Source organism: Miniopterus schreibersii (assembly GCF_964146895.1).
Source record: "Miniopterus schreibersii genome assembly, chromosome: 5".
Classification (NCBI taxonomy): domain Eukaryota; kingdom Metazoa; phylum Chordata; class Mammalia; order Chiroptera; family Miniopteridae; genus Miniopterus; species Miniopterus schreibersii.
The window spans coordinates 40538843-40562315 of NC_138106.1; the positions used below are offsets into that span (position 1 = coordinate 40538843).

Sequence of the window (23473 nt, forward strand, 5' to 3'; positions counted from 1 at the left end):
TGGCGCTGGCAAGCGCCTTGGCGACCATCATCTCACATTATTAGCCCGCGGCCTGAGCGGCAAACACGACCAGGGCTCCTTTCCCAGAGCATAGCCAGTCCTCCCACTGCCCGGCTCCTGATTGGAGGCCGGGTGTTTCGGATAATGACCTCCAGGACCCCTGTGTGGGTTACAGCCTGCTTGTGTAACTCCTCCGGCAACCCAAGACGCCCGCAGGGGTGTGAGAAGGAGGGACAGGCCGGTGCTTGCGCGTCCCCGGCGCCAGGGGCCCGGAGGCTGCAGCGCTCCAGCTCCCGGGCTGCCCGCTGACATGAGGCATCTTCTCCAGCACGTCGCCTGCTTCTTTGCCCTGTGCTCTACGGGCTTCTTGGTGGTGGCCACCTGGACGGACTGTTGGATGGTGAATGCCGATGATTCCCTGGAGGTGAGTAGTCAGCAACTCCTTTTTTCTCACCCAAGCCCTTCCAAATGTCCTCTAAGCCCCCCTGCCTCACTGAGATCACAGGGATCAAGGACAATATCCAAAATGGACTGATCAATTCTTTATTCACTCCTCACTGAATCTTCATGTTATTAACCCATTTAATCTTCTCAGCTAATCTATGATGTAGGTATTGTTGTTATTCCATTTTGCAGATGAGGTAACTGAGTAATTCCTCTTTTTTCATAAGGTTAAATTCGTACAAAGGCAATAATATAACCCCTGTCACGGAGCCCTCTAGAAAGTCACCTCGCCCATTGCTGCATATACCAATTTAAATAACGCTCCAGAACAGCCTTTCTTTCTTTCTCTTTCTTTCTTTCTTTCTTTCTTTCTTTCTTTCTTTCTTTCTTTCTTTCTTTCTTTCTTTCTTTCTTTCTTTCTTTCTTTCTTTCTCTCTCTCTCTCTCTCTCTCTCTCTTTCTTTCTTTTTCTTTTTATTGAATTTATTGGGGTGTCACTGGTTAACAGAATTATACAGGTTTCAGGTGCACAATTCTACAACACATCATCTATACACTGTATTGTGTGTTCACCACCACAAGTCAAGTCTCTGCCCATCCCCACTTATCCCCCCATACTCTCCTCCACCTCCCCCCACCTCCCCTCTCCCTGGTAATCACCACACTTTTGTCTGTGTCCATGTATTTTTTCTCTTTTTTCTCAATTTCTCCATCCCCCTACTTAGCCCCCTAACCCCCATACCCTGATAGTTTCTTAAAGATAAAATTGATAATCTTGATAACAACATTAAGAGTAGTGCAATAGACTTTCTTAAAGAATCATAATCTAAGAAACTGAGTAATCAAACTCAAGGCATATGAAACCTATTCAATTAATATGCTATAGAAAAATGCTATTTTGAGTTTCTAAGTAGGAGAAAACACATCTTCCAGTGAGTCCCAAGCTCCAGGGAACAGATATTCATTTAAGAAACACTCTTTTAAAAATGAGTTGCTCTTGGGAACCCACTGTTATACAAGAGTGAGTGAGTGGTTGACATTTGAAGATTGTATTTTTCTCACTGGAGAAGCTCAGAAAGAAGTAATTTTGGAGTTTAAAAGCATTTCCTGTAGCTATCAGAATCTGAGATAGAACTGAGTAAATATCAAAATCACCAATTTTTCATTAGTAAGGTTTCAGAATGTGTATGTAAGAAAAAGAAACAGTATATCAGGACCTCCAACAAAGAATAGACTAGCAACCCAATGTGTTCTCATATGTACATTCTGAAGGGGACAATTTAACAAATGCTATAATGTCACCTCTACAAAGTTTAGGAAAGATTCCTGAGATCAAAGGTATATATATTTTCTCCTAATTTTATTTATTCAACTCTCAAGTTGCAGTTAGAAATGGAAGGTAATAATCTTTCTATTTTGTTGTGTATTATTTCTGCCATTTTTTTCCTTACTTTTACTTTTCCTTGGAATCCTACATGACATTTCAAAACCAATGGAGTTATAAACACTTCTCTAGTGCTAAAAAATTATATTTCTGAAAATTTTGGTAGAACTAACTACTGTAAAGGATGTCTGATATACATGAGTTCAGTGATGCATTTTAGCTGCTCATGCACATAAGCAGTGAGTGAAGACACTGCCCTTTGAACAGTGCACAGGGAAAAAGGCAGGTAAAAACTTCTGCTGCCATTAGCTTGCTGGATTGAACAGACTTAAAATTATGTTTTAAAACATACACACAATTTTATCTGAAAGCATTGTTAAAATATTTTCTAAAACAATTTGAAAATCTTCCTGCGTAAGCTAATGGAACTGTTCACTTCACTCGATAAGCAATGGAGGTTTCAAAAGGGTCAAGCCTTGCTGAGAAAGATTGGGCGTCCTGGCATTTAAAGTGCCTTCTTGCTTTAGTTTCACTACATCCAACCAATCTGCCATCTGCTCTGGGCAGGAACACTTCTAGTTAAAATGAATGGAATGAGCAGCCTAGGTTATTCACCTCCAGTAAATCCTCACTAACCTTGGGCAAGCTTTAGTGAGTATTTCTTCACGTCTTCGTTTCCTATACTTGAAATATTCCGCTATAAATATTCCCCCAGAAGCCTCCATGTTAAAAGAAGGAATCTGTAACGAATGAGGCCCCCTTCTCTTCCAACAATCTCTTTATTTGGCAATATTTTTAAAGGGGCATGAATTTCTCTTAATAATTGCTCCTTCAATGGGCTAGCTTATGAAATCATAAGATTATTCATAAATTTGGAGGTTATGACGCTCACTGACTCAATTTTGCTGCTCTTCATGTTTCCTTCCTCATATATTTGCATCACCATTAGTCCATATTAACAGCTCACTCTATACAACTATGGAACAAAAATTGGCACCACAAAAGTGATTTTTTAGAAAAAGCATCCCCATGGAAAAATTTTTTCAAAAAAAAGGAGTGCTATGAGCTTCTAGCTTTGTTAAACTTTTAGGATGATACAGGCTTCAGAGTTGGAAAATGGATCCTATAGCTCAGTTCACATAAAAACACACACTGTGAAATGCATGTCATATAAAAGGTACTGTGCCCATTTCTCCTGGGGGCCATGAGGACGAAATAAGAATGAGCCGGGCCTGACAGGAGTGTACATTTAGTGAGGAAAGACACATGCGTATGAAACTATAGTAAAAGGCACGGGCCAATTCGGTTCACAGCTGAGAAAGAAATGAGTCAAGTCCCCCTGGGGCAGAGGAGTCCAGAGGTTACTTCCTGTCATAGATGCTGAAATAGGCCTGGGGAGGGAAGCAAATTTGAACAAAGCTTGGAAAAGATACAAAAGGTTTCAAAAGGTGGAAACGGCAGCAGGGCCTTCCAGCCAAGAGGACACATGCCGAGCGGAGCGCCAGCAGGAACGGGGCCTCCTTAGAGAATCAAGCAACAGGGAGTGCGAGGCACAGAGAGCCTCAGAACACCACGCAGGGCTATTTTGCCTTAACTTCTACCTGCCTCCATGAGGGAAGTTCTTTGCATTAAGTAAAACATTAGGAAAGAGAAATAGCACCCAGAACTGGGGTGTGCATAGTCCCAAATCAGGCACCAAGCACCCTAAGCTCTCGGGCTGCTCCTGCCACTATTGCTTCATGTGTGTCGCTGGGATGACAGATGTGGTGAAGGGAACTCGGGCTCTGAGCTTATTCTAGCCTGTGTTTGTGTCTTATTTATCTTCTTTTGATTGAGCAAATCACATCTCCTGTCTTTGGCTCATTTATAAGATGAAGTTGAACTCAGTTGTTTTAAGGTCCTTTTAAAGCCTTTATGTTCCTTAACATCAGGAGTCCTTGACTGTGACTATGTCAGCAATCCCACAGAGATGGCCAGTCACCCAATGACCCATGGCATTCAGAGCCTCCCCAGAAATTTCCACTAGAAGCTCAGAGTGAAAATTCTGCATTTTTCTGTGACCTTATAGGCTCTTCCTTCCTTTCTTGCACCCATTCTCCCTCCCTTCTTTTTCAATCTTCCTTTCACAAATATTCTTTGGCACCTGCTCTCTACCTGGTACTGTGGGTGCACGAGTATGAAGGAGGGTGAGATCTGGATCTTCCTGAGGTTGCTCCCAGCATATTGTGGAAGACAGACCGTGAACTGATAGTTGTGATATGATAGTGCAAATAACTGAATTGCCAGCTCACTCAATCTTGGATAACTGATGAAGTCTACCTAGAAGAAGAAATATCTGAACTAAGGACTTGATGGATAGATGAGCAAAGATGTAGAGTGTCCCTAGCACAAGAAATGATATAGGCAGAGATCCAGGTATGAGAACACTGTATTTTTGTGGCTTTGTATATCTTTTAGCATGATGAGAGTTTTCAATGTAAGGAAGAGAATATGGGGACTGGGTCTCAAGGGCTTTGCATGTCATGTAAAATAGAGTTGGTATGCCATAGACAAACGTGTTTCACTGTAAGCAAACATATACATGTATTTTAGAAAGATCAATTATTCTAGCTGCTTGTGGAGGATGTTGGAAAGGGGTGAAATGAAGCATCGAGAAACCCATTAGGAGACTTTGGCCGTAGAACCGGAGGGAGACCATGGTGGTCTGGGCTAGGAGGGCATCAAGCATAAGGAGACGTGTGACGATATGGGTAACTCTAAAGAATTCAAATTGATAAGATTGGTAATTGATTGCATGCGGAGAAAGTGGGCTAATGAAGAGGGAGAAGCCAAGATTGAAATCCTTACTGTTTGGGGGCAATTGGTGAACTGCTGGAGTCACTCACCTAGAGCTTAAATGGAGAAAAATTAGTCTCTATTCAGACGTCATCAAGCAACAAGGTCCCCGAAACATCTTACTTTCCTATCTTGCTTAGATTCTTACACAGCACCTCAAGGCGGGGTGGTTATACAATGCTTTATAGTGGGGAGACTTACAGGTTGAACTTGATGTTGGAGGGACCTGAGATTAAATCCCACCTTGCCAGGTAATCAGCTGTGAATTTTGACAGGTTTCTAAGCTGCTGTAAACCACATTTCCTCATGTTTTGTGAGGATTCACGTGTACCAGGCAAATACAAATCAGTCAATAACTGTTAGATATATTACTGTCTGTTTGCAGTTTATAGGTTTATTTTTGTTCTGGAGGAGGAGATGACATTTTGTATAATGTTCACTTAAAGGTGAGATATGACATTTAAGTTCTATTCCTATTTTCACTATTGATTCTCTTGTAGAAATTTTGTTTACTTCTCTGGGCCGTGGCTTGCCCATTTTAATGTTTATTACTGTTTTTTGTTTTTTGTTTCTGTCTCACCAGGGGAATAGGCAGACAACAGACAAAATAACATAAGTTATCTATTAAATGCATCTTAAATAGAAAATAAATTATGAATAAATAACATTATTAACATGTTACTTATAGTATAAAACATGTAATTATTCATTATCCACACTGAAATAGTAAAGTAGTTTCTTCACAAGATTACTGGTCTCTCAACTATCACAGGAAAAAAATGTTTTCACAAGATTGTTTCATTTTCAGTTAATCTTTTGTTAATTATTGACTGAGAACTTGCTATACACCAAGCACTGTTATGATTAAAATTTTATTTCCTTAAATGAACATTTTCTGCATTTGGATCTATATTATCCCTGTCACCAGGTTCTTCCTGGCGATTTCTATTTGCATTGATGATGCTACAATTTTTTGAGACATAAAATAAATATTAAAGTAAATCTATCTAGCAAGTACTGTTATTATTTATATATAGTTTTACTTTCCAGCTGATTTCAAACTCTTTCATTGGACATCTGAGGCTACAGAAGTTGTCTTATTCATACCATGATCTCTTATAGCACCTAACATGGATTCCAGATCATGGAAACCCAGGATGCATTTGTTGACATGAATTGATTGGCTATCTATTAAGATACTTGTCATATTTACTGAGAGGATGAATAAATGAATGCGAATGAAAGACAGTGTAAAGTGATTTTTGGAGACTCACATTGAGCCCTAAGCGAGAAGTACCTCTGTAGGGACACCAGCACGATTTTTAAGGCAAGATCTTTTATCTTGCTACAACTTCAGTTTTCTCAAGGTATGGATTTGGTTTCTGTTTTTAATAAGGTAAGGATAAAAACCTAATCCCCTGGGATGCATAATAAAGTTGTTGAAGAGCATATTCTGGTCTAGAGAACATAGCTTTTCTGCCTAGTATTTCAAAGAGAGAAAGAAATGGAGACCAGAAAAAAAAGAAAATTAGTATTTTATTGTTGTTCATTCAACATAAATTATGATCTCTCACTGGGCAGAAATCATTGCAAAGTTGTGAAACCATACTTTCATGAGCATTCTAAACTGATTAAGTGTGTGACTTAAATTAAACAATAAATGTAACAATTGAAATATTTAGATAGTTCAGATATGTAAATTAGGTAACATAACTGTGAAGACCACAAAAATTATATTTTACCTATTTAGTTTGTATTATCCTGTTTTTGCTATTTATACTTTTAGCCAGTGCTCCACAAATAAGCAGGCAGAGCTAAACCAAATATATCTTAGCAAATAAAGTCATGTTACATAAATGGAGTAGAAAGGAAAGGTGGCTCCTATTGTGATTATTTTAATCTTGCTTCCCCATCCTTATAAACACTGGTCTTGAGTTCTTTAGACCCTCGGAGAGTAAGAAAAATAAAATTAAATATTAACATAAATAGTTTAGAATCCTATTATAAAAAATTCAAATGCATTTTATGTTAAAATTGAAAATGTTTCAAGTTTTAGTTAGTAAAACATGTTATTTAGTATTATCAAAACTTAGTTGGTAAACACATAATACATAGCTGTAGAATTGTACACTTGAAACCTATATAATTTTATTAACTAATGTTACCCCGATAAATTTAATTTAAACATTAAAGTTAAAAATAAAACCTTTGCATATTGATAAATATATTTAAGTAAGTCTTGGAAACAGATAAGTTGAATATTCAATGTAAAGTATGTTAGCACAAGGATAGTAAGTTGTTATTAAAATGATCATTTCCTATATGTGTGTATACAAGGTGGTTTTTAAAATACATCTACATTTAATTTTTTTGTTTGTGAATTCTTCTTCCTATGTATATTTCACACAAATCAAAGTACATACATATTTATACCTTAATGTATATTGACAAATAAAATTGTGTTTGATAATGGTCAACAAAAATAAGTATTTACTAAGCTTACTGTGCATAAATCTCCTATGTAACTGGATGAGAAATACCGGCCAATTAATTAAAGTATTATTAAGTTTCTCTAATTCTATATACATAAAATATGTGGACGCAAGACAAACACAACCAAAAGTACACTAAACAAGACAAAGCAGGCAAAATTGTGTCTTGCTGCTTGTATTTTGAAAGTAATAAGAAACGGAAATTAGCAAAGACTACGGTAGAGAAACCTTAATGGAAAACTGGTGAGGAGATCAGAATGAGAAACCCCAGGATTAAGGAATTAATTGATGCTTCTATAAAGTCAGCTGGAAAGAGTCACCCTCAATATGGTTTCCTATAGCTTTTTCTGAGTGGTATCCGGCCCATGCTGGGTACTGTGGTAAATACTTTCCAGAGCCAGTTGAGTAAGTGGGATCCAGGCTGACACCAAATCAGTATAAATTCTCTGGTCTAAATAATAGTTCTTTAACTCTTGGATTCAGCTGTCCTAGTCTTTTCAGTGAAGTCGAAAGCACATATTGAGGGTCAGTGCATACAAATAGGTAACCACTATCTAAGCCAAAGTTCAAATGACAGTTAATGTGTGTGTAGTAGATAGACAGATTTTTCCCCCCCTCAATAAACATTTATTGAGCATCTATTATGTACCAAGAAGGAGGGTCTGTCAACTCTTTCAGGCAAGGTGTCATGCCTGTCTCGGTTATTGCTGTGTCCATACCATTTAGTTAGCTGATACACTGAAACATGACAGACATTCAATGAATATAATTTGAAAGATGACAACAGACAGACTTAGGAGACAGATGTGCATAAATGCACATACAAAAATATAATTTAATATTGTAAATACTAGAGAAATATGGATAATTACTGTGGGATCTGGGAAGAGATTAACTCTGGTTGAGAGCCTGGGAGAACCTACCTCATGGAAGATATATCTTGGAAGTGGAATTTGAATATTAGTTAGAAATTTGACAGATTGAGAGCAAGGAGAGTTATTCTTGTTGTTATATACCATGAGGGAAAAACTCAGATGCCTATAGGAGCAAGGAAGCCAACATGCATGAAAGAGGCAGACTGGGTAGGAACAGCAAGGAGCCTATGGACATAAATCCCACTTACATAGAGCAGCTACTCTGCCCATGGTAATTGTTGCTACGTTGGACCAGGAAGTCCAGGTGGCCACACTGACCAAGTTTCCAAGGTAAGCCAGAAATCTGGACTGTTCTGTAAAACCTCTGTGTTTCACAACTAACTAATTTTAAGAGATTTCTGCTGTCCTTGCATTTGTGACTTGTACTTTCATTGTCATGCCTTGGATAAACTTCTCCGTATTTAGGAGATAACACCTTCTATGCTTCAGAATCAATAGCTATTTATTGAAATAATATACACATTTCTCTAGTATGGTGTTGTACATTATTTATTAATATATAAATCACACATTAAGAGGAAAAGCTTAAATTTGGAATCTTCTATTTTGGACAACCCTGTGAGATAAAAATTATTAGTTAACATTTTGCATTTTTGCCCTTTAAGAAATGTTAACCATGTAATCCAAGCATCAGACTGCTTTTTAAGAGCCTTTTAAGACAACTTTTAAGAACTTAGACCTGCTTGCCTTTTAGAAAGTTCTTAATAAGCCATTATACAAGAGACACAAGTGAAGACTATATACTATAAACAAAGAGGGCTTTCTTCAATAAGCCAAATAACATTAAATCTTTTAACCTTGTCTTTCATGCACAAAGGCACCTTTAAGGGTGTCTCCAGTAAGTGCTGTATTAACACAGAAGTTTGGTTAATTACAGCCACTATTCTCACATACCTCAACTGAGCGTGAATACCAAGCAATCTACTAGTGTGCCCCTGGGCATTAATACCTAATGAAATTGGATTCCTTGTTTCCTCTAATGAGCTCATTGCTCTTCTAAATATGGTCATTGCAGGTAAATGATCAATAGCCTTGAAAATGACACCACCACTGGATTATGTTGGCGAGAAAGAAATACTCTTTATGTGAAATGAGTATTGTGGCATATATATCTCAGCTGACTTTCTAAATAACCTCATATACAACAAGAATAGCCATAGTGGATTTGTTGGTTTGTTTTAGTGGCTGAGTTAGATGAAAACTGTGGACAGTCACTCTGAGTATAGAGAAGTGACTTCAAATCCACATAACCTAGCCTAAGTTGAAATAAACAAGATCCAGCCCGTTTCTGTTAATAGAGAGACTGGCGGGCAGCAGGCTATGAAAAGGTCTGTTTTCCGTTATGGTACGTACAATAGTTATAGCATATTTCTGTTATAGTATACTGGTTTAGTACAAGTAACCTCTACTGTGTTTGTTTCCTAGGGCTGTCATAACAGATCATCATAAATTTGGTAGCTTGATGTCCATGTAAGAATGTCCAAACCTTCAGAGTATTTTTATAAGAGTTTATTTGAGCCAAACTGACAACAGATGCCAGGAAGCAATATCTCAAGTGCTCCATAGAATGACAGTTTGCAGTTTCTTTTATACATTTGGAATTAAGGAGGGAACATAAAGAAGATTACATGAAGGTGGGAGAAAGCAAGTCGGGGGTTGAATTACAGCATAGTTAACATGATTATGTGTTCTCTTGAGGGTGGTTATACTTCCAAGGGGTCTGAAAAAGAGGCTTTTCAAAGGTGTGTTGACCTAGATGCACAAAAACAATGGACAGGTCTTGCTTAAGGCAAATATAGCCTTTTACTAAAGCAGTTATATGCATGGGGCATGACTACCCATCATGACCTGACCAGTTAGAATTTATGATCAGACCACCCTGTAAGGTTATTTTCAGTGACTGGAATTGTTAGACTTATTATAGAGTCCCCCTTTTTTTGTCCACATTCACACAGGAGAAATTTATTATCTCACAGTTCTGGAGGCCAGCAGTTTGAAATCTAAGTGTTGGCAGGACAGCCCTGTCTCTGGAGGCTCTAAGGGAGAATCTATTCCTTACCTCTTCCAGCTTCTAGGGCTGTGGGAATTGCTTGACTTGTGCCCACATCACTTCAATCCCTGCCTCTGTGGTCACATTTCCTCTTCTGTCTGTGTCTCTCCTCTGTCTCACCATTAGATTTAGGACCCACCCTGGTAATCTAAGACAATCATTTTATTTCAAGATCCTTAACTTAATTGCATATGCAAATATTTTTTTTCCAAATAAGGTCACAGGTTCTGGGGATTGGGAGATGGACATATCTTTCTGGAGACCACCATTCAATCTATTACATCTACATTTCTCCACTGTCATTGTGGTTAGTTAGGAAAGCTCAACACAGTCACTACTCAAGTTATTATGGTACTTAAGTAATTTATTAATATTATCGTTTACTGAATAAATAACTTATATTGTGTGTGTTGGTACTTTTTAATTCTTATAACCTTTCTGGAATTATCTTTTCTTTGCAGGTAAGGAGATAGAGGCTGAAAAAAGATAAGATCTTGCCCAAAGATACAACGCAACTAATAAATGCCAATTATATTTAAAGTCTATATGTTTTCAACTATGGCTTACATTTTATTCTTATATAACTTTACATGTTCACATTCTTTTTTAGAAATTGATATGTTAAATTTCACAGGATAGATTTTTTTTCATTAAATTCTTGGTCTCAGTGATTCCTCAGCTTCCTGAGGTAATACCCTATAGGGTTCAGAACATCACTTTCAGATTTAACCTTAAGAAGAGCAAGCCAAAGTGAGGTTTTACAGAATAATGGTTATAGGATGAGAATACATTTAGGGCTTACTACTTCACCCAAAGCTATCTTTTAATTAATTTCCATTTCTAGAGTAGTTTAGTCCGAATGGATTTGCCATTTTATAAACTGGGTGTTAAGTTTACCGCAGTGCTTAAGGCCATAGGCAGAGTCCTCTCTTCTCCATTTGTTAACACTGCTCGCTTGGGGTTAATCACTTAACTTTCCTGTGCCTCACTTTCTTTATTTGTAAAATAGACAATTATAATGATATCTCACAGGATCCTTTAAGAGATAAGTGAAATAATAATATGCTTAAACAGTAACCGCTTCATAGTACAGAATCAATATAGAAGTATTAATTAATTATGACCAATTAGAGGTATTTTACATGGAAAGTGATAATAGCAGTACCACATTTAAAGTTGTGATGGAGTAGCCAGCAGGAGAGTTCAGTAGAGTTTTATTTGGCACACAACACAGCTTCAAAGCAGAACACGGGGCAGAGGGTGTCAGAGAGCAAATACTGCCTGATAGGATTTTCCTTTGTAAGTCAAAGTGTTTTCTGTTCCTTCCTTTCTTCTTCACAACAACTATAATCCCCCTGCCTTTGCATTTCTCTCCCCACTCTGCTATTTATTCTTTCTTTAAGGAAAAAAATGAGTTTTCATTTTCCAAGATAATCCTTGTTAAATCTTACCTATTTCCAGACTTCTAAGGTAATTGAGTCCGTAATTGAGTCCGAAGAAACAGTCATATTAGCTCTGTTTCATATGCATGAGCTCCGTCAAGAATCCTGGAAACGATTTTCTGTTGGCAGGTTTACAATTCTAAGCAATCTCTTGGGACGTACAATTTAGAGATAAAGTATGGGAAGGCTCAGAGCACTGGTAGCTTTCAGCTCTAAGTGGACAAAGTATTATCTGCACAGCATTTCTAAGTAAAAGTGGCTTACAGCTGTCAGCTTGTATAAAATTAATGCCCAGTTTGTTTACATCCATATCATTGCTTAAGCATTTGCAGTCTGTCAGTGGAGCAGGAAGGAAGAACTCGTGAGGTCTTTATAGTTCGCTTATTTGTGTTTTTATATATAGCTTTCTGTGGCAATTATTTTAAATTTATGAACCTCATATATAATAACACTTTTCTTCAAAGAACCCAGTGTTCATGATGAAGACAAATTAATGTACATTCTTAATAGACTTCAAGACACCAGCAGTCATTATCTATTGTTATATTGATTTGGGGCAGGGATTGAGTAAATGTCAGCACAGGAGAGTGAAATGAATTGTCTCCATGTTAAACTATGACTGGATGATGGGACCAGCCATAGGCATTTGCATATTTTTATTTCTGATTTTTATCCATCCTAGGCATGACTTAGCCCTCCCACCCCTACTCAGGAAGTGAATTCATTTCCTAGTGGGGAAAGCCTTTAATTCTTAGTGCTTAGGGGAGAACACTCAAAAATGCATTGTGTTTGTTGTAAATGAAATTCTGATCATGCTTGTGATCACCATACTTTGTTGTCAAACACAACAGCCAAGTTCTTCTTTGATCAAGGCTGAACTGAAGTGTGTCTGCGTGAATTGTTTCACATGGTGTCTTCTCCAACTTCTAGGTGAGCACAAAATGCAGAGGCCTCTGGTGGGAGTGTGTCACAAATGCTTTCGATGGCATTCGCACCTGCGATGAGTACGATTCTATACTCGCGGAGCACCCCTGTACGTATCCCTGAGATATTCCCCTTGTAGGGAGGGAATATTATAGAAAATTAAACTCAGGTTTCCATTATGTGCTTTTGTTTTCTACAGCACTGTATTAAGGTTCTGGCAAGTTCGAAATATTTTGATTAGACATTTAGTTTGTTTCTAAAATGTGAGTTGAAACATTTTAGCATATTTTATCTTTTCCCATGGATTTGTAAATTCTTTAGAGTAAAAATATTATCTTGCTCATTTCTGCTTTTCCCCAAAGGACCTGGCATAGTGCCTTATACACAGTAGGCTTATAGTAAACATTTTTTAAATGGAAACAAATTCTTAAGGATGCTGGGATTTTATGATTAGAATTGACAGTTTAGATGAAAAGCATTTCAGAGATGTATTTTCGCTATGACTGTGTTCAAATAGGAAGTTTATAGCATTTCAATGGAAGATTTGCCAAAAAAGAGAATTAGAGATAGAGGGACAGAGACAGAAAGAAACAGATTAAAGCAAATTGGTTTTAGTTTCTTTCAAAGTAATTGACAGGTGATGGTATCACATGGCAACTTCTTTTCTCAAGATAAATGGAAAGTAAACCTTGGAATGTGACTTTTCCCTGGGAAGCTATTTCATCCAGGGTAAAGAACCTAAAAGGAGCAGTGCTATAAAATATCTTCCCCTGCCATTTAGGATTTGAGTGCCAGAACACTTTTAACATAATTCATAAGGCCTTTATTTCATCTTTTTTTAAAAAAAGACATCTTAATTCGTTCTCATTTTTCCCTTCCTGTGCTAACCTAGTTCTACCTACAAAGAAACATGATTTAGCCCTGGCCTGCTTGGCTCAGTGGTTAGAGCATTGGCCTGCAGACTGAAGGGTCCCAGGTTCGATTATGGCCAAGGGCACGTTCCTTGGTGCAGGCTCCATCCCCGGCCCCAGTCGGGGCGCATTGTGGGGGGTCAACCAGTCCTTTTTTATCTTGCTTACACTATCTCATATTTTTCTTTTGCTCTAGTCTTAGCTATTAGTCACTAATAATATCTAAAAGATGCATTTTGTTTCAAAATTCTATCATATACTTAAAGACAACAGAGATGAAAATGTATTCTAAGAAAATATAATTATATAACCTTTTCCATCACCCTGTGTACCTAGAGTATGCAGACCCAGATAAATACTTTTTTCAGGGCTCCTGTTGATGTAGTTAATTTGAATCCCCCACATCCCTGCAAATTAGAATATATTTAATATTATCCTGGCAGTCAAATCTCACACAATCCTTGAAAGGAAATTCCTGGCTAACCTGCATTAGCAACCCGCTTGCAGTGCTGCTTTCTTGGACTTGGCCCACCCATGGGGCTCCCTGTATGAGTCTTAGAATTCTGAAGAGCATCTGAACAATGCTTTGTGTGAGATCATGGGTCAAATAGGGGAAGAACAGGACCTGCAATGATTTCAGGGCACCCCATCCTGATGGTGCTCCTGTCACTGGGTAGTCCCAGGTTCCAAAAAGGGTCATAGAAATTTCAAGGGAGGCACTGCAAAGTGTGAGACCCTTTGGCTTAGGGTACTGAGTAGGCGGAGTCCCACTTGTACATATCATTTGACAGTCAAGAGGATCTGCTGAAATATAAAAACTAATGAGTTATACATGATTTTCTTTCCTCAGTTTTGAGAAAAGTCAGCCTTAGATTTTGCCTAAATTTGAAATTTGTGCTTACTTTTTTTTCAAATAATGCTAAATTTTGAACCTTAAAAATTCCATTCTAGAAATGAATGTATACTTATATATTAATAAACAATAATTACATATAGCATATTTACCTAGTAATAAGGTAGAAGCTGATTTTATGCATTGATTTTCTCTTACAACTATCATAAAAATATTTTTTATTTTAAATAAGAAAAATTGGCTACAGTTTTGCAAGCAGCCTATTACTAAATAGACCCTAAAGTTACCTCATCATTGGGGAAAATTATTCTCAATGCAAGAAAACCCCAAATCACTATGAATATAAAACCTAATTACTGTATCATTAAAGGAATAAATTTTATTACTTTTCTCCATTAGCCAGCTAAAAGAGTAGTCGTTCTGACTTCAGGTAATTAACCCTGTATTTGCTATGAAATCTTCTTATTGCTAATTTAGCATAGCTGTGAGTCAGTTCAGGAAGCTTTCCCAGTTGAAGATCTTCCATTGCAGAAGGCGATCACTGCTATTCCACTTCTATTCATTTTATCTTCTCTTCCCTGGGCCTTCTACTGTATGTTCTCACTGGCTGTAGCTTTAAAATATGCTCAGTTGACGATGCAATGTAAAGGGGTTAATACTGAAATCTTGGCCAAGGAAGGTCATGACCTGAGGGAATTTGAAGGAGAATATGACCTGTCTTCCAGAAAGTCTTCTACTCAATGACAGAAGGTCTTCTTCTTTCTACAGTTCTCCCACCAGCCTAAATTCTCAAGAGATGTCTTAAATAATTTTATCTTGCTCCCCTAGATCAAACTTCAACAAATCACTTTTAATTTTTTACAGCAGAACTTCAAACAAATTTAGTGATCTGATCATTTACTTATTGAATATTCATTGAGTACCTTCTGCAGGACACTCTACTTTCAGTTCAGCGTTCACTTTTCCTTCTTGTGAACAGGACTCATTCCTGAACAGGAGGCCAAAGAGAAACATTTATTTAGTCGCCACTATATGTCAGGCATTTTGCTAGGAGGCCAACAAGACTAAGTACTAATCGGTGCTTCAACAAATAATAATGCCAATAGCCTCATAATATCTTTATGTTTTATGAAAAATTTAAGGTTACTCATTTCCAAGTTCGTGCAAATTTAAATGCACAATTCTTTCAGTGGTCTGTGTTAATGCATGAGGTTGTCTGGGTTTTTTTTTGTACTTACGTGAGTTAACATGTTTCCTTCCTCCACCTATGCCGTAACCATGTGTCCTGATCTTCCAGTGAAGCTGGTGGTAACTCGGGCGTTGATGATTACTGCAGATATCCTAGCCGGGTTTGGATTTATCACCCTACTCCTTGGTCTGGACTGCGTGAAATTCCTCCCTGATGAGCCATACATCAAAGTCCGCCTCTGCTTTGTTGCTGGAACCACATTACTAATAGCAGGTACTGGTATGGACTAGTGAGAGAGGTAGAGATACTCATTAGTGATAGAGGTCTTGAGGTGAAGGAGATGGGTGATGTTCTGAAGAAGTTCATTTTAGGATCATATGTGACTTGCATGTCTAGATTGAAGGAATAAAGAGCACATCCACAAGCCCTACTTTCTTTAGCTTTGGAATCAGATAATTAATATTTTTTTGTTAATATGGCAGATCAAGATTCATCAAAATCCTCAAAGTATTTTTCAACCATCTAAAGTAGCTGTATAATGCTTTAATTAAAAAAAAAATCTATTATGATATTCCTGAAGTTAAATTCACTTAAGCCCCAAGCTTAATTAAGCCTCCTTACCTGTACCCACCCCCACCAATTCTTTTTAGTAATGAACTAAGTTGTGCCAAGTCCTATGTTAGACTTCTCTGGTGTGCCAACCCATTTGATCATAAATGAAATGGTAAACAGGTCATATTATTATTTTCACTTAAGAAGCAGATGAATAAATGGAGTTCTGAAGACTAATAAATAAAACATGACTAATAAACCATAAGTCAAGAAACACTTCACATGGTGTTTATTAGTGAAACAGCAAAACTGATATTTTACTCAGGTCTGTTATCAACTTCAAAGTTTAGTCTTTCTTTATCACAACATGATGTCATCTTTGGATCTTAATGCCAGTTGGGAGGAAGTATCCTGTTGGACAAATCAACAGGAACACCCTCCAGTGAGAAAACCATCTTCTTTAATGGTAGAAACAAAAAGTTAGCAAAGTAAATGTAAGTGGGAACCTGACCAGGCACAGTGGGTAATGAATGGATAGAGATTGTGGAACTAAAAATACTTGGAGATATATATGTGTGATGTGTGACCTTAGGCCAGTTACTTAACCTGTCTCCGTTTTCTTTTTTTTAAGATTGCCATCTCTTTCTTTTTTCTTTTTTTTAAATTTATCTTTATTGTTGAAAATATTACAAATGTTTTCTTTTCCCCCTCCCATTTTCTGATCTGCAAAATAGCCTGAAGCCTTGGCAATAATAGCTACTGTGACTTGCTATTGTGAAGACCCAATGTGACAGAGAAAGCTCATAGCAGAGGGCCTAACCCATCACAATCTCAAACCCAGGCCTCCCTGATTTTTTCATGCACAAACATTGAGTCAAGGCCAGGATGATCCTTAGGTTGTATTAAAAAGTCACAAAAATGTAGTTACTTTTCCTTTGTAAGCATACATTCCCATACCCAGCCTAGTGATAACATAAAGCTTTTATATGTAACAATGTTTTACTTGCTAAATTTAGACATCATTTAATGCTATAAAGTTTCTTTACAGCGTACTTTTGGAGACATAACTAGATACTCCATTTTTTAAATAAAACAACAAAATGAGCTAAAGTTAAAGAAAATCAAGTCAATAAAGAAAATCCCTGTAGGAATGGCTGAAGAAAAATGACTAAATTGCCAGGCATGGCCAAAGACTTGGACCCATCACTCAATATTAGTAATATTCTGTTTCTAAGTTTCAAAAAAGGAATTTCCATTCTAAACCTGTGCGTTACAGTATTATAGAAAACACATGATAATTTATACCCTGTTATCTAAAGGTTATATGTTCATGATATGGTTCTTCTTAAAACTTTTCGCATTAAACAACTGAGAGAAGAATGCAATGAAAAGGTGGTTTAAAGAGATACCACAAACTCCCTAGAAAACACTGTGAAAGTGTTTTCGGACACTACAATTTCAGAAATATCTTTTGCACATAGCCTTTTATCCCCCAATTCCCCATCTTTTTTTTTCTTTTTTCCTTTCATGTAGGCCCTGACATGCAATTTATTCCTTTAAAACAAGCAGACCTTACTGGTTTCACTTCAAACCAGTCAATTATCAGATAGACTAATCTATGGGTATTAAATTTCATTTAAAAGGAGTAACTCTTCTTTGTTTATTCTTATATGTAGGGGTGATAGATAAGAATTTATTTTAAAATAAAGACAATTTTTACTTCAGGTACTAGATTGTAACCCCAACACACTAAAATGAATGACTTTAAAAACATAGTTTTCATATGAGTGCTGGAGCTGACATAGCTTCAGTCGTAGGGCTGGGTAGTGGGGAAGGGGAGCGATAGAATGCTCTGAAGACATCTACTCTCAAAATACTGATATTGAACGAACATATGTTCTTCATTATTTGTCTTAAATTTTATATTCTTTCTCTTCTTTGGATTTTTTTTTTGTTTTTAATATTTTTCTTCCTACAATATAAAATAACATTGGAAAGATAGAAAAATTAAAGAAAACCATAGTGAACATTTTAGTTTTATAAAAACAGATGAGCACGGTGCTATTTTATTTTTGCATTTCTGAGATATAACTTGGAAGAAATGTAAGCTGGAAGGCCAGAGGAACATGCAGACCAGGCGATGGAAATTGGAGTTGTTCATGAATCCATGGTATCATTAGTATTCCTCTAAATGGTGCCACCTGTTTTGAGCGGCAGGATTTAAATTTGGGAAAGACCTGCATTGTTCGTTTTGCATCTTTCCTTTCTTTCAGGTGCCCCAGGAATTATCGGCTCTGTGTGGTATGCTGTCGATGTTTATGTGGAACGTTCTTCTCTGATTTTGCACAATATATTTCTTGGCATCCAATATAAATTTGGTTGGTCCTGTTGGCTTGGAATGGCTGGGTCTCTGGGTTGCTTTTTGGCTGGGGCTGTCCTCACATGCTGCTTATACCTCTTCAAAGGTAAGAACAAAATAAAATAGCACACTTCCTTGCCCCAGTGTAATTTTTCCCAATCCAATGGAAACAAACCTCATAGCCCAAAATAATGTTATTTACTTGATCTCTACCTATTGCCAATAAAATTTTCAGTTGTTTAAGGACAACTGATTTCTGATATTCAAACCTATTACCCAGTTAGTGGTATATTTATTGAAAAAAAGGAAACCCACAGCTGTAACTGTGTCTGTCATCCAAATATATAATGATTACTTTGATGTGTTATAATCTTATGAGTCTTACTTCACCCAATCTATTAAATTTATATCTAGAGTTAAACAGGGAAGTAGACTGAGAAGCATGTCAAATATTTGGTGTTAAAAAGTGTAATTTGGTTTCTAAAAATACTTAAAAATAAAAAGAATTCCTCTTCTTATCAAGAAATAATAAAGAAAATACTTGGTTGAATTTTAAATCTGAAAATAACTTTCAGGATAAAAATCTAGATCATCACCTAGAGGTCTTCTTAGATGATTCTTTCCTAGAATATGTATATTTTTGCCTCTTTTTGAGAAGAATATATAAATTGACATTATTTTATGTCCCAAAGGTTACTCTGCCATAGTTATTTTTCTATCTCTACCGTTACCTCTCCCAAACAGATGTGGGACCTGGAAGGAACTACCCTTATTCCGTGAGGAAGGCCTATTCGAATGCAGCTGTTTCCGTGGCCAAGTCCTACGTGGCCCCCCGGACAGAGACTGCCAAAATGTATGCTGTGGACACGAGGGTGTAGGGTGCTCCATGCGGTCTGTGTTGATATGTTACTTACGAATCAATCAGTAATTTCAGGTGAATAAAGCAGAAGGTAAACTTAGGAACAGTTATTTAAACGTCATGTTCAACTAAATTAGCTGTGCAGCTTAATCAAAAAGTTTGTCACATCTTTTCTCCTATTCTCATATTCTCATTCTTTCCCTCTCTCTCTCCTCTCTCTCTTCTCTCTGTCTCTCTCTCTGTCTGTCTGTCTCTCTCTCTCTGTCATACATACACACACACACACACACACACTTTCCCTATATTTCAAGATGAGGTTGCTAAGATATAAAAATGTTTGTGATTCTATATTGCTATCAGAGGCTGTGACATGGTGATATTAAAATAAAATAACACTTTAAGAGTATAAAGCAACCTTCAAAAGAGGCCTGAGATTCTCATTTTTGAAGGGATTGACAAACTCTCAGCTCTTTCCCTGGATTTTGGTTCACTCTTTGTATTCTCCACTGAGTGAATTATTTATAACTTTGAAGAAGATGGTTCTTCTAAATTCAATCTAGTATATCAGTGCCCACTATTGCTCTGATTCTGTTAAAATAGAAAAAAGAAAAAAAAAAGCTTTTTGTGCCTGCCACTAGTAGAAGCTAAAGATAAGAAATTTCCCCTTCACACTCCAAATGTCAAAAGCAAATGCTAAATTAATAGCAGGGCCCATGGTGACTTTCTTGCTCATTAACAAGAAGAGAGCTGTGTGTTGTTATCACTGCTCCCTGCTTCCCTATACCGTGCCAAATTACTGGACTAGAGCAGTAATAGCTAAGCAAGGAGTTCACTCCTTTATTGACTGGGCATCCAAATGTAATTTATGAATGCACCACATTAGAATTCACTAACTCAGGTGGCCTTTCACAACTAGATCCTCAACCCCTAGGCAAAATACCTGACATATGATAAAATTTAACAAATATTTGTTGATTGAAAGAAAGAAACCTCACAACTCTTTACTTAATCAATTTTCCTCATAAAATATGTGCTTTTTTGAAAAAAATGAATTATGTAGACACTTAAAGAAATCAATGAATGATTGCTAAGGGATTCATTCATATTCATAATGTAATCATCTTGAATTTTTTAAATGATAAAGTTTTAAAATGGTTATAAAATGTAATCCCAGCCTTCCCAATTCTGTGTAATTCACATGAATAGCATTGATCCTCTTGCAGTACCTTAATGAACTATTGACTAACCTGGAAATTATTTCTCTGGAAAATGAAAATTTAGTTGTGATTTTCTGAAGACACCGAAAAGAGTGCTTCAATTAAAAAAACTAAAAATAAAGTGAAAATGAGATGATGAGGCCTAATACATATATAAATGTCTTTGAGAATGGTGTTCATGATTTTAAAAGATATTTATTTATCAGTATTTTCAGGAGAAATTTTTATCTAATCTTAGAATTTAGAGCAATTGATTCACTTTTATGGGTATTATTATCTGTGTAATTGACTCTGAAAAAAATAATTTGTAGGTCACATTTCCAAGTTATATGGGTATTATTCTATATATTTTAAAACTTATTTGTCTTGGTCTTTTTTCTCAACTTTGTTTTTTAAAATTTTTATCTTCACTTTTATTTTATGATATATTGACTGTTATCTTGCAATCCTTCTAGGGAAATGCAGGGCAAAAATTAATTAGTAACTCATTAGATTTTAGAGATACATTTTTTTTTCCTTCTTAAAGATTTCATTTGTATTAGAAAATATTTCAAAGGATTATGGTGATAATTGACATATATGACAGCTTTGAACTTTTTCTCAATAAAAACTTTTTGTATATTCTGGGAAGAATATTTGTATTTTTTTCTTCAGCTACCTTGGGAATATTTTTTTCTAATTCACTACAATTTAACAAAGCTCTCCCAAATAAAGCCTAACAGAGAATATGTTTTGTGCAGTAACTAGTGAACAACAAAACACATGTTAAATAATGACGTAACCATTGACATGGTGGCAACTCAACATGCTTAAAAGGGAAAAATAGTATAAGTCCAAAGTGTACACACATAAGATTATTAGATTATAATGTTGAAATAGCTCACTAAATTCTGGGTACTATAATTTTGTCATGTCCAGTTCATTGCAGTAAGGAAAAAGAAAATGTATAAAATTGGATAATCTTATTTATGTGTCCCTTTATTAACTATTACTTCCTCAAATCGTATTTTTAATTAATATTAGACTTTTGTTATTATAAAAGTTGTATGTGTGCATTGTAGACAGTGGGAAAACATAAACTACCAAAAATGTACCTTATTTAAATGGCCTGGCACCATATGCTCTCCACCTGGAACATCACTACTCCTGAACTGTATTGAATATCTACATATCCTTCCAGATATCATGTGTTTATATGCATACATACAATGACACTCACCATACACATATATTTCTTTTTTAAGAGATCATTGTATATGTGTTGCTTATAATCAACGTTTTCCCTTTTAACTATCTGTGCCCTTTCCTAACAATACATTTTTATCTTATCTAATGACTGATCCATATTTAAATTTTCCCAAGTTACTTAAAATGTACAATATAGCTGGTCTGTCCAAACCAGATTGTGTATTCCCCCTGGTTGTTATGCCTCTTAAGTCTCTTTTAATCAAGCTACATTTTTTTTTTTGGGTCACAGACTCTGACTTGTTAAAAAAAAAACAAAAAAAAACTGAACCAGTTTTCCGAGTTTATTCCACTTTCTGGATTTGTCTGGTGCTGTCGTTTAGTTGTTTCTTTATACTGTATTTCCAGTAAGTTAGAATTTGAATCTAAAGGCTTGATGGAATCATGTTAAGTAACTTTTAGAATGCACCACCGGTGATGTGATAGCATGCCCAGAAACCTAGTATCTGGTTGATTTGATCTTAATTGTGCTAAAATTGTTCACTGGATTAGGGGGATGACAATCTGATCTTTCCATTCTTCAGTTATATATATTTTTCCTTTAGTGACAAAAATAAATGATTAAAAGTGATTATTATTTTTAAAACTACAAGAATATCCTATTCTCTAATTACCATAATAATAGTTTTAAAATAATATTTTTAATAATTGAATACATTGAGTGAATACATTGAGTAGGACTTGTAGAAAATCATTTTCCAATTCTAAGGCAAGATAAATGCTCAGTTCTTTCCCTTTATTTACCAATTCACTATTACAAAGTAAGGAGCTAATTTATTAGTGGGATACTATGTACTTTATCATTAAAATGGAAGGGGGTGCCATTAATAATTGAGTCAGGGCTTTCCTGGGAAAGCAAGGAGGTGTGGTCACTCTTTTAGCTCAAAGGGCTCCCCTTTCATTGTCCCCAGTGCACTTCACTTACGAGTGTGGTTTTTTGTTCCATATCTCAATTTCCTATAACGTTACAAGCTCTAAACTAAGAGGACAATACATTTTCTACTCTGTGTACTGCTCTATTGCCAGTACCTGCACAGTGCCTGGTGCATAGTAGGCCTGCAATACATATTTTTGAATAAATGACTGAATGAATGGCGGTTATACCCTGGCCAGGAAAAGCAATAAATCCATTGCATGAGATTGATTTGCTCATTGCGTTATTCCTTCCCTTATTTATGCATACATTGGGGCGGTTTTTTTTAAAGGCTGTCTGTGTTTTGAAGCAGCCTGAGGTATAGGAGGGGGCACAGACATTTAAAAAAAGTTTTGAGTGCAATAAAATAATTGCTGTAATGTGGGTATATAGGAAATGCCACCGGAAAAGCAACCTTTACACCTTTACTCAGCTGAGTAAAGAACGATGATGGAAAACAAGTTAAGAGAATGAATTCTATGAAAAGAAATCACGCGCAAAGAAATAGAATCAGGAGAAGGCCACTAATGTGCTAAAAATTGCAAGCCGCTCCGTGTCCCCAGAGTGTACGTGGGAGGAAGGAGGTTTTGATATTCACGAATGACTTTAAAATGAATTTAACACAAATGACTTTAACAAATTATACAGGGCAAAATCACAAGGCACAGTGGGTTCAGGGGTTCAGGGTCATGCTGGAAGCTAACTGTCAGGGGTGAGGTAAAGGGCATGAGTCATTACCTTCCAGGGGAGGAAGGCTGAGGTGAAGATGCTTGCTAAAGCCCTCAGCGCCACCGTTAGAAGTGCAACCCAAGTTCCTACAGTGCTGGAACCATCCTGGGTTCCCTCCTCCAGGCAGCCTCTCTGAGCACC

General features: G+C 36.5%; 1 protein-coding gene across 1 annotated transcript; it reads left to right on the forward strand.

The window, feature by feature from the left end:
- The first annotated feature begins 4 nt into the window (after positions 1-4).
- On the forward strand, positions 5-21067 carry CLDN16 (claudin 16). Its single transcript, XM_081138173.1, has 5 exons — positions 5-424; positions 12512-12614; positions 15567-15731; positions 18284-18475; positions 19114-21067. Exons 1-5 carry the CDS (start codon positions 311-313, stop codon positions 19245-19247), a joined length of 708 nt encoding a protein of 235 aa, XP_080994299.1. The 5' UTR covers positions 5-310; the 3' UTR covers positions 19248-21067.
- Positions 21068-23473: the final 2406 nt, after the last annotated feature.